This window comes from Gracilinanus agilis, chromosome 2 (assembly GCF_016433145.1).
Source record: "Gracilinanus agilis isolate LMUSP501 chromosome 2, AgileGrace, whole genome shotgun sequence".
NCBI lineage: Eukaryota > Metazoa > Chordata > Mammalia > Didelphimorphia > Didelphidae > Gracilinanus > Gracilinanus agilis.
Window position 1 is genome coordinate 597,007,849 of NC_058131.1, and position 13,140 is coordinate 597,020,988.

Consider the following 13,140-nt stretch of genomic DNA (forward strand, 5'->3'; position numbering starts at 1 on the left):
ACTAATGTTTATAAGTAGAATCTCATTTGCCACTAGCCTTGCCAATTTATTTCAACTTCAGTCCTTGGTTACATCTATTGCTTTCTTGTTCTTGTTCAGCTCTAGCTAGTACTCTTTATAGCACCCCTTTAACCTTGATCTAATGACAGTATGGTGTTGTAGAAAGAAAATTACATTCAGAGGCAGAAGATGTAGGTTGTGTTTCTGGCTTCTCTGCTTCTTATCTATGTGACTGTAGGCAATCATTTAATTTCCTTAGTCTCAGTTTCTTTAAAACAGGGATGATTATATTTCCAGTAGTTCACATTGTGGTGAAAGTGATGAAGAAATAGTATGGAATTGTAGAAAGTCTTGGAAGTCAGGACAGAGTTTGAATTTCAGTCCTGAGATTTGTCATTATGACTGTGTATCCTTGGACAAGTTAACCAATTCCACTATTTCCACAAATGTATATAAAGGACATTCAATGTATGCATAGTCCATAGGAACTTTATGGACTGATGAAGTCTTTCCTGGGGAATATGGGGAAGTGGTTTCTGGGAGAATTACAGTGACATAAGAGAAGAACTTGGAAGAAATCTGGAACATGTATAGGCATTTAATTACCAATTTTGATTGACTAACCCTGTGCTTAAGGAGAAACTCTCTGATTAACTGTAAAGGCATTGGAAAAGGCTTCTCATCTTCAGTTACTTTCTATTTCACCTTATTTGTATCTTTTGCTCATAGTGTCTGTTGGAGGGATTAGAAACTCTAAACTGGGGAGTTCTGAAAGTCTGGGAGAACAAGCCATAGAAATACAGGAGTAAGAGTCTAGGCTAGATGTTGTAGCAAGGAAGAGTAAATCTATCCTTTGGGAGGATCTTTGGAATCAAAAATTAGTAAAAGCTGATACAAGTATTCATTTAATGCCACATCTAGACATCAATTTGGTAGGACTAGTGTCATGTAGGATCTGAGCTAAATTATGAGTCTTATCTCTTCCCTATCCCCAGTCTTTGACTGGGCTAGTGTAGGGAGACAATACCCTGGAGGAATTGGGCAAATTATATATATATTATATATATATTATATATATAATATATATATACACACACATATATATGTTCCCCTCTTGCTATATATTTAAAGTAAATATCCTTTGTGAAAGCCAATTGATATTAAGAGGTTAAATGGAAGCAGAAGGCAGGTTGTAGGTCCCTCAAAATGGAAGAACTATGGCTTGGAGGAGAGGCTTAAATAGATGACAGTAAAGAAGAGAACCAGTTGATCTGGTACTTTTACAAAACCTCACAGAACAATGGAGCAGGCTTGGCTCTTGGAGAGAGGACCAGAGCACAAACATTGCACATAAAATAGGTTAAAATCATTTATAATGCTTAACATTCAAGATTGCCCTGAATAAAATATTCAACTTTAAACTGTAAGAGAAATTCAAATTATTGTTGTTACACAAATGTGAGTTGATGTTGTTAACTGCTATAGTTACTTTTTTCTTCAGATTTTTCTATTGCAACACTTGAACAAGTCTCTCTCCTCCTAGACTCCTCCCTTAGACTGGGTTAAGTTTTAGCATCAATTATCTTTTATCTTATTTTTTAATATTTAGTATCTTTTTTCTTCTATTTCCTCCTGGAACCAACACTTGAAATAGTCTCTACAAACTGCAATTCACTCATCTGGCCCTGATAATTTTTATCTTCCTTGATTCGTGCTTTTCCTTTCTCATCTTTTTCTTCCTCTTTTCCATTACTTTCTCCTCTACTCAAATAAAATAAATCAGTTCCTAGTATTCCTTCTTGTTTCCTAACAGTGAACTATGGATGCATCATGAATTATGCAGTCCTAAAGCCAAAACTGTTTTAAAATACCACTCATATTATTTTGGAGAACAGCACATTTTATAATACCATCTTTTCATTTTTATTTAAAATTTTCCCAGATTGTTACTTAATATATTTGAAGAATTTCCTATAATTTCTCTGCTTAGATTCCTATTTGCTTATATAATAAGTTCACTACCATTGATACTGAGATTAAAAAACTAAGTTGTGGTCTACTTGTAGACTTTTTTAGTCACTGGGATAGATTTAGTTAATTTTAGCTGATAGTGTCTTACCTCCAGCAGAGATAGGCGCCGTTAAAGCTATAGTCAACAATTACAAAAAGAACATATTTTATTTGTGTTGCATGCTATTTACAGCTGTTGTCCATTATGGGTTCTCAGGAGCCCCATTTGCCACTACAACTGTGCAGTCCCATAAGTTTAATTCAGCATCGTGACTGCAAAACTGTCTTAAATCACAAGAAAGGGAGAGAAGAAAATCATCTGAAATGAAAAAAAATGCAGCTTGTCTTTGTGACAAACCACCATTCTTTGCTGTTCCCTGTTTCAGAATGCTCAAAACTGTACACATCATTTTGCAGTGTATTTGCAGTGAAACAAAATATAAATCTGACCCTCTCAAGAAGAGACAAGAATGCCATTGATGTCTTTGCAACGCTTTGAGTTTGGCTTATTGACTGATATACCACATTGTGCTAGGCATACCAAGCAATAGGAACTCACTGGCCCAGACAATGGGAGTATTCATTCTGGGTCTAAAATTGATAAGGGCTTATGTTATTTTTTTTATTTCTTCTTGCTGGGAACATTGTTGTTCAATATGCTGCAAATGAACGGAGTTCAAATACCACAATGAAACTGATATGGAATTATAGAACTGAAAATAGGTTACTGATTGGGTTCAGACTCATCAAGCCACTTTCTTTCTCAACAGCCTTTTTATTGGAGTTCCAATACAGCTTTCTTTAGAAGGAGTGAAATATGGCCGGGAGCAGGCAATATAGTGAGAACGCCTACCTCTAGTTAATTTCTACTCTGCTCAGCTAGTTAACTATAGACGTGTTTGTCCCACAGTGCTTTATAAAGAATGTGGAAGAGGCAGCAAGCCCCAGTGGGAAAACTCACTTTTCATGGAAAAAGGAAGGTCTTTGTTTCTTCCTGATTTCCTCAAACTTTTTTGAATTTTTTTCCATAGAGCCTGTTGCATGGATATGATTCTAGTGATCTTTGGAAAAATAAAAAAATAAAACCATAAAACAATGTATTGCTATATTCTCTGCAGCCTTAAAGGATATGACCCAGTTTTGTTTGTTTTGTTTTGTTTCCTGTTGGGGAAATGGAGGTAGAGAGATAGAAAGAATGGAATCATTTTGTTGACAGCACAGGGTTCACCGGGGGTAAAGAACTCTGAAATTATGCCTTTCAGAACTATGGTTCGTGCAAAAGAAAAGGAAGGTGAGGAGAAGTGCCATTTTATATTTGGAACATGAAGAACCTCCAGAGTCACATTTCATTCACATTCGTAGCATCCTTGAGAGATAGATAAAATTGTTGATTATTATCCCAAATTTGCAGATGAGGTAACTGAGCTACAGGAAGCTGCTGTGACTGATAAAAAAATTCCCAAACAAATCAATAATAATCCAGAAACATAATTTAGGTATTCCTTATTCCCATACGGATCTTTGATCTACAAGCCCAAAGGTAAGCTTATATGTGACTGTGATTGTATCTATCTGACAGATGAGGGTAAAATTGATCATTTATTCACAGTTGTGCCAGGAATTCTGATATTGTGATTAGTGCTATAGAATTTTACAGGTAGGAGGGGGCTTTAAAGAATATCTAACTCAACTCTATTATTGTATAAACAGAAAAATTGAGAAGCAAGGAAGTTAAGGCCATACAGCTTGTTAAGTAAGAGTCAAATCTCTAGCCAACCTCAGGCCTATTGTCTTTTGTACCCATATTCTTTCCACTACAATATATTTCTACTTCTTTTATGTCACTGAGCATCTGTCCTCTTACATCATCAAGTAGAACCATTTAGATGGGTGAATGATTCAACACAAATTCAACTAGTGTTTGCATGATAGGTCTCAAGGCTAGACCGTGGAAGGCTACCTCATCATGTAATACTTCATGTCTAGTTGTCCTTCCCAACCGTCTTGTCTGTCTTGCTGGGTTACCACCAAATCTGGATTCGCACCTCTGGACCAGATGCCAGAATAAATTCCCCAAGCGAGACTTTTTTGTTTGGTTAATCATTGAGCAAAACTCAACTAACATTATATGTAGCCAGTGTCTAGCCTGGATCCTCTTCATATGACACCATCTTCATCTCTCTGTTGCTTCATTTGTATAACCTGCCACTCTTTATCTACTTGCTCTAAGCCCAGAAATCAAATAAATATTACCATAGTACCAATTGCTCTTAGCAAGATGGAAAGGACAGTTACCCCAAGAATCAACTCGCCCTGTCTGTGATGCCTGACATTCCTTTCCCTTGCCACTCTTCCCATATGTATCTTGTCTCCTCCTGTTAGAATGGAAGCACCGCAAGGATTGGGGCTACCTTTCCTTTATTTATTTAGTTTATTATAATTATGTGAGATTAAAAATTAATATCCAAACACTTCACATTATATTTTATAAAGTTTATTAATAATAACTTGAAGCAAAAGGAAGGAAAGCCTCAGTAAAGAAAGAAATTTCCCCAGACTGCACACGAGGGAAAGGAGAGCACAGAGCCGCCAGAAGAAAGAGCAAGGGCAGGGTTACACACAACTTATAAACAAATGTGAGCCTGCAACTTGGGGATGAAAGTAAAAGGGATGCTGGGTAATGTAGTTCAGGGGTACAAAATTTTTATTTACACAATGATTATCTCAAGATCTCAAGATCTTAGCCAGAGCTTGACACATAGTAAACCCTCAATAAATTATTTTTTCTCTTTTCATTCATTCATCACCAAGAAATTTTAGTTTCCTAATTAAAGTTACTTTTGGTATCTTTACAAAGAGAAGGAGACACAGGCTCTATACTCATACAGCTTTTAGTTTAAGACAGAAACGCCATATGGTGCAGGTTCATATTTATTCATATTCAGCGAGCTATTATTTATATTACTTTGTTGTCCAATCCATCCTCCGCACAGCCACCAAAGTGAATTTCCTAAATCAAAGGTCTGACCATGCTGCAAAGCCTCCTCAGTCAGGTATAGCTACCCCATATTGTCTCTAGGATCATATATAAAATTCTCTGTTTGGAATTTAACGTTCTTCACAACCTGGCTCCGTTCCACATTTCTGACAACATTACACATTTCCCTCCTCTGTTCACTTTATTGTTCAGCTCTACTGGCTTTCTACCTCCCTCAAACCCCTAGAAAACACACTCTGCCCTGTCTCTAAACTTTGGCCATGACTGCCCCCAAGGCCAGGGAAATACCCTCCATCCCTTCTTTCACCTCCTAGAGTTCCTGCTTCCCAACTGATGCTACCTTCTCTAGGAGGCCCTCAGATATTTCCTTTCTAAATTCTCTTCAAGTTTACCTGCTTCGTGAATGTAAAATACATAGCTACGTATCAGCATGCTTTTCTCTTTGGGATAGAAGCTCCTTGAGTGCAGGTGCTGCCTCACTCTTGACTGATATTCCTACCTTTTAGCACAGTGCTAGGCACATAGCAGGTACTTAAGAGATTCAACTGAATATGGACAAAAATGCCCTTAAAGCTGATGTTTGTGTTTGGAATTTGTGTGGGTATTTCACCTGCCTTTTTAGGCCAGTGGGAGATGAGGAAGAACTCTATTCTGTGATCATACCAGTATAATCCTTTTTTTAAAAAACCCTTCCTTTCCATCATGGAATCAATACTGTGTATTGGTTCCAAGGCAGAAGAGCAGTAAGGGCTAGGCCATTGGGGTTCAGTGTCTTGCCCAGGGTCACACAGCTAGGAAATGTCTGATGCCAAATTTGTACCCAGGACCTCCCATCTCTAGGCCTGACTCTCTATCTGTTAAATACAAATAGCCAACGTTTTGTAAGTCTATATTTATAAAGCACTTGCTGTATAACAAGCATTCTCCTGATAGCTTCCCAATCAGCTTATTTGATCCTGGGGATTGGGGGAAGTGCTGTTATTATCCCCATTTTATAGAGGAGAAAAATGAAGTAATAAATATGCAGTGACTTCCCCAAGGTCATCGTCTATAGCTGGAGCTGGATTTGGATTCAGTTCTTCCTAACTCCATCTCTCGTGCTTTATTTACTGTTTCTTAGTTACCTCATAGGCAAACAAAGGTTAAATGACTTGCCCAAGTCATGCTACTAGTGTGTCTAAGGCCAGATTTGAACTCAAATCCTCCTGATCTCAAGTTCAGTGATCTATCCATTATACCACTTAGTTGTCCCAAGAAAGCAGGGAAATTATCCCTTCTGGGGGCATTTTTAACTGTCTCCTTTTCAAAAAAAGAGATTAGGAATAAAGATAATAAAAATACGAAGTCATGTTCATAGGCATCAAGGTACAATAGTGAATAATGTTGGACTTGGATTCAGGAAGTCCTGAGATAAAATTCTGCCTCAGACATTTCTTGGTTTTGTGTCCTTGGGTAAATCACTTAACTTCTCTCATTCTCAGTTTTCTCTTCTGTAAAATGGACATAATAATAGCTTCTACTTTTTAGGTTCATTATGAATTTCCAATGAGATAACTTGCAAAATGCTTAAAGCACCATGGATGTGATAGTTATTATTACCATCTTCATTTTCCTAATAATAATGATAATAATAAGGCAGTTTTTAAAGCGTGTCAAAGTACCGTACCTACATCATTTTATGTGAAGTGTTTTGTACCATATAAAAGTTAGTTTGCTTTCTTGTCCTATTATTGAGGTTGCTGGGTAAGGAGACAGATCTAGCTCTCTACTTTAATAAAAAGGTGATTCTTGTACTAGATATTGGCCTAGGTACTGACTTCTACCTTATTCTGAGTTTCCATGGACCATAGGACTGGATACAAATAAAAAGTATATACATGAAAAGCTTTCTAGTGCAATAGGAAGAATATCAGGAAATCTAGAGACCTGGGTTGGAAAAGGTCGAGGATCTGCCAAATATTGCTTTTAAAAGGACAAAAAAGTCATAACCTACCCTGGAAAGGGAACTCTCTTTGTAGTCAGAGAATCTGGGTTCAAATCCCATTTCTGATGATGAACCTCTGAATGACACTGATTCAAGTCTTTTTTCTGACTTTGTCTTAGTTTCATCTATAGAATGAAAGGGTTGCACTAGATGACATCCGAGGCCCATTCTAGCTTTATGTTTATAATCGTGTGACTTAAAAATCCCTGAACTTTTAAGTCTCTAAGATAATTGTACAGTTTGCTTTTCCTCTTATGAAGAAAGCAGCTTGCTCACTTTCAAGTATTCTTTGAATATGAACAAATATTATATAGGTCAGTATGTTTTAGGAATTATCTATCTGCACATGTCATCATTATAACAACATTGGGATCCTTGAAACCACACCATTTTAGATTATCTATCCATCTATTTACTCATCCATTCATTTGTCCGTATATTTATTTGTTTGTTTTGTTTTCAGGCCAGCGTCCATATCAAGTGATTGTGGCCCGAGTTCATCCAGGAGAGAGCAATGCTAGCTGGGTAATGAAGGGAACCTTGGAATTCCTTGTAAGCAGCGATCCCATTGCTGGGCTCCTGAGGGAAAGCTTTATTTTCAAGATCATCCCAATGCTAAACCCAGATGGCGTCATCAATGGCAAGTAAGTGAGATACTTCTCTCTGTGTAGTTTTTATGTAGCCATGGCAACATCTCATTGGATCCATCCTTCAGACATGTCTTGACTGACCCTACACACTCATGGCTGAGAATATACTCAATTGGGCCCGTGACAATGTTGTCTCTCTGTTTCAAATAGCATATAGGATTCAGCCACATCTATGCCAGGTTTATGATGTCTCTGAGTATGATAATGAATAGTTTCTCTTATTTCTATTTTATTATATTCAGTGACATTGAATTTCTGCCATCCTGGTGGATGTAGCCAGTCTTGCAGATGCATTATTCTCTTGTCTGAGTCGACAGGATATTATATAGTATAGGATACCTCCCCTCCTTATCCTATCCAAAAATGTCCCCCAAAACAAATTTAAAAAATTATATCTTATTTTCTATGCTCAATTTTAGCAATGATAATTTCTCTTCAGGATCTTTTAATGGAAAATCATTACTCCCTTTCTGTCATTTGAAAATAGTGGTCAAATGTTAGAGGTCACCCAGTAAGACAGTAGCACGGGCAAGATTATATTGGATAAATATCTTTTTCATGAACTGGCCTCCCAGACAACACAGGATCAGTTCATGTGGCTGCTGAAGTGTACCCTTCTCAACACAGAGAGGCTTATTTGTCACAATTACACTAGCTCAGCTTCACATAGTGAACAGTGCTTGGAGTGCCACTCATTGAGCTCACTTGCTAAACACTCAAGTGTTTGAAAATAGTTAGCTTGTATTCCTAGTTAATCTTCCTATACTCTATAAGAGGAATTCTATGTATAAGAGTCCTACACTGGTACCTCATCATGGTATCCTAGGTTCTGGAAATCTCTGTGAGTGGAAGGTAAGCTCTAAAAGGTACTACTGGGATGGAAAGGCTCTTATAGAGGCATGGTCAAGAGAGTGTGATATGAGATGTTTGGGAAGGGCCATTGCCAGATTGGTTACAAATGGTGAATGATACCAGGATGGAAAGACCATATCATATTGACCTAGTCCATATAGTACAATCTGAGGAAATTTGAGGGGAGGGGCATTGACCAGGTATGTTACAGGATAATGAATTGTGGGGTTACAGCATATATCAAAGATAACCAAGATAATCAATGCTTCTTGAAGAATTGACATATTACGAATGGAAGTTTATTTGTGTATATGTGTGTGACCATTGCAGTAGATGTTGAAGTGATGGGGAAAGGAATTGCATTTCTATTTCAAGGTTTGGGGCTTCATCCTTACTTTTTCACTCTATCAAGTAGCCCTTGGTCAAGTGGCCAGTTTTACCTTTCTCCTATATTCTCTGACTTTTGATATCCTATTTTCCCAAAGCAAGTTCACACTAAAAATCTTTGGATTTCAAGTTAAAATTGGCCCTCACACATGATGATTTCCCCCTGTGTATAAGGAGACAAAGTATTTTAGCATTAGAGCTAATTAATTTAGGTCTTCAGAATGTTGGAATAACTTTTGTTGAATAACTATGTGAGTTATTGTTACAATTGTAATTTATCAGAATCATGAATCCACAGATTTTAAAACTGGTAGTGACCTTAAAAATCACCTTTTTCAGCCCTCTTATTTTACAGAGGAATAAAATGAAATCTAGATAGATTAAGAGGCTTATCCAAGATCCCACAGCTAGTTAATGAGGGAGTCATAATGAATAGCAGTCTCCTCTTTTAGTTAACTGCTTTATTTCTGCTGACGGCATGAGCATCAATATTGTATATTGGAAAGTAAGAGAATGTATATGAGCTTGACTATGTATTACAAAGATAATATCCTGTATTTATAGAAGGTCTTTCCCCACAGTGTTAAAATATCTCTCCATTATTAACACAATAGACTTGGTAAGAAGGGTATTAGGATTTTATGTAAGCCTTATGAGATAGGTGGGGAAATGAGGATACTACTGTATGTGTGAACTTCAGAGAAATTTTCCTAAGGCTACTTACCATGTCTTTAACAGAGCCTAATACAATATTTAATCCTCTAAATATTTTTCTTCATGTATATACTTAAGAATGGAAATGTGTATGTGGGTAGGTGGAGTGGTAGTGGGACAAGGACAAGAGAACTGAAAAGTGAACAGACTTCTAATTATGCCCCTTTGGAAACTTCAAAAACTTACTGGCCCTCAAAATAAGCTAGGAAAATAGGAGAAGGACATAAAAAGACAGAAACTCAGTCTAGCTATGCATTTCTTTGATAACTGAATAGAATCCAGTACTAGCTTGAAGGCAAAACTCAGGAAGCCTGGGGATATGAAAAAATAACAATAGCAATCAATAATAAAAAGCTACCGTGGTATAAAGAAACTTCAAAACATAAACACAGAAGGAGACAATGACTCAAAAATATCTACAGACAAAGATTCAAGGAAAAATTCAGATTAGACAGAAGCCTAAGAAGAATTCCTAGAATAGTTAAAGAAAGTGATATTTAAAAAGAGCAAAGCTGTTATTTAAAAAATTAAAAAGAATTATAGAGAAAATTGGGGAAAGAAATAAGAGTTATGCAAAAATTAAGAAAAGAGCATATAATATAACTTTATAAAAGAGATACTGTGAGCAACTAGGTGGTACAGTGGATAAATGGAAGGTGTGGACTCAGGAAAACTCATCTTTTTAAGTTTAAATCTGGCATGAGACACGTCCTAGCCATGTGACCCTAGGCAAGTCATTCGATCCTGTTTACCTCAGTTTCTTCATCTGTAAAATGAGCTAGAGAAGGAAATGGCAAGCAACTTCATTATCTTTGCCAAGAAAACCCCAAATTGGGAACACATAGAATTAAATATAAGTGAAAAACTGAAAAACAACCAAAGAGATGCAAAACAATTCTTCTTCTTCCTTTCTTTCTTTTTTCTTCTTTCTTTCTTTTTTTCTTTCTTTTTTCTCCTTTCTTTCTTTCTTTCTTTCTTTCTTTCTTTCTTTCTTTCTTTCTTTCTTTCTTTCTTTCTTTCTTTCTTTCTTTCTTTCTTTCTTTCTTTCTTTCGCAATGGGTGTCAAGTGACTTGCCCAGGGTCTCACAGCTGGGAAGTGCCTGAGGTCAGATTTGAACCTAGGACCTCCTGTCTCTAGACCTGGCTCTCAATCCACTGAGCTACCCAGCTGCCCCCCAAAAAATTCTTAAGAAAATAATTTCCTAAAATTTAGAATTAGCCAAATGGTAAAAGAGGTACAAAATCTCACAGAATAAAATAACTCCTTATGAGTTATAATTAAACAAAAGTAAGCTAAAGACTCTAAGAGACATAACCATGTTCTTTGTGGTGGCAAAAAAAATTTTAACTTTACAAAGTTAAAATGTTTACATTATTATATGGGAAGATGATACATCTAATTATTCACAACTATCTTCAACAGGTGTCTTAGAAGGAGTCTACTATGACAGAAGGCTTAGGTATTAGTCTATTATGTAGGGATTGTATCAAAAGTAGAATGGAAATGGGAGATAAAGGAATCCACTGGAAGAAGCAGGGAAGAAGAGAAAGAATGATGAAATTATCTCACATATATGGAGTGTGCAGCAGAGAATTTGTAAATTTGTACAATAAGGGGATTAAGCAACGTTTGAACTTCACTCTCATTTAAACAAGAAAGAACACACACACACACACACACACACATATATATGTATATATATATATATATATACACAGTTGAATATGGAAATACTTCTGAGGAGGGGAAAGTGCAATAAGAGAATGAGATATAGGATTGTAGAAAGTATAGTCATCAATCATAACTATGAATGTGAACTTGATGAACTCATGCAAAAATGAAAGAGGATAGGATTAGAAACCAGACTCCAACAATACAAGAAACACATTTGAAACAGAAGTATACATGTATAGTTAAAATAACAGACTGGTGTTGACTCTACTGACTCTGAAGTTAAAAAAGCAGGAGTAGTGATCATGATCTCAGAGCAAAAATTTTGTTTTTGTTCAGTCATTTAGTTATATCATATCCTTTATGGATCTATTTGAGATTTTCTTACCAAAGAGACATAATTAAAAGAGATAAAAGCGGAAACTTAAAAGTACAATAAACAATGACTTAATACCAATATTTTCCTAAATGGCATAGCTTGCAAATTCTTTAAGCATTTCAATATGCCATTAGAAATATTAGCTGTAGCAGTAAGACTAGAAAAAAGAAATTGAAAGAACAAACATAGGTAATGAAGAAAAAAGCTATTGCTTTTTGTAGATGACATGATTATTTACTTAGAGAACCCTAGAGAATTAAATAAAAAAGCAGTTAAAACAATTAACAACATCAGCAAAGTTGCAGGATATAGAATAAACCCACATGTATCATCAGCATTTTTGCTTATTACCAGCAAATCTCAGGAGGAAGATACAGTCAAAGAAATTCTACTTACAAAACTAGAGACAGTATAAAACACATGGGATTCTGCCTGCCATGACACACACAGAAATTATATGAAAACAATTACAAAACACTTCACATAAATATAGATTTAAATACCTGGACTAATATTAATTGTTCATGGGTAGGCTAAGCCAATAGAATAAAAATGACAATCATGTCTAAATTAGATTACTCTTTCAGAGCCATACATTCAAAGTACCAAAGAATTATTTTACAGATCCTAAAATAATTATAGCAAAATTCATTTGGAGGAACAAAAGGACAAGAACATCAAGGTAATTCATGAAAAAAATGTGAAAGAAAGGGACCTTTTATTGGGAAGTACCAGATCTATACTGCAAAGTTTTAAACATCCAAACAGTTTGGTACTAAATAAAAAATAGAGTGATTGATCAATGAAACTAATGGTCCATAATATACATAAGTAAATGAACACAATAACCTGGTGTTTTATAAACCCAAAGATTCAAATCTACTGGGGCAAGAACTGATTATTTGATAAATACTGCTGGTCAAACTGGAAGGTTGACTGGCAAAAAAACATTCACAGTCCAATATCTTACACCATATATCAAGATAAACTCAAAATAATTATATGATTTAGATTTAAAGGGTGATATCATGAGCAACTTAGATGAGTATATAATAAATTGCCTATTAGATCTATGAATAGGAAAAAGATTTCTGACCAAACAAGGGATGGAAAGGATTATGAGAGGTAAAATGGATAATTTTGATTACATGAAATTAAAAAGGTTTTGTATAAACACAAGCAATGAAGCTAATGAGAAGAAAAGGAGAATAGTGAGAAAAAGTTTGTAGCAAATTTCTTAGATAAAGGTCTTGTTTTTGAAATATATAGGGAACTGAGCCAAATGTATTAGAATGAGAGCCTTTCCCCAACTGATAAATGCTCAAAGATATGAACAGGAAGTTTCCAAATGAGGAACAAAAACTATCAAAAGTCATACAAAAAGTGCTCTAAATCACTAATATTTAGAGAAATACAGATTAAAACAACTCTGAGCTACCACATTTTACCTATTAGATTGGCTATAATGAAAGAAAAAGGAAAATAAATGCTAGA

At 35.7% G+C, this 13,140-nt stretch overlaps 1 protein-coding gene across 1 annotated transcript in view; it reads left to right on the forward strand.

Moving 5' to 3' along the window:
* The window catches only part of AGBL1 (AGBL carboxypeptidase 1), an 832,111-nt gene that overhangs the window by 256,092 nt on the left and 562,879 nt on the right, over positions 1-13,140 (forward strand). Inside the window, exon 18 of the mRNA XM_044660138.1 lies at positions 7,456-7,636. Coding sequence (XP_044516073.1) covers positions 7,456-7,636 — 181 coding nt within the window. The remainder of the gene's footprint in view (positions 1-7,455; positions 7,637-13,140) is intronic.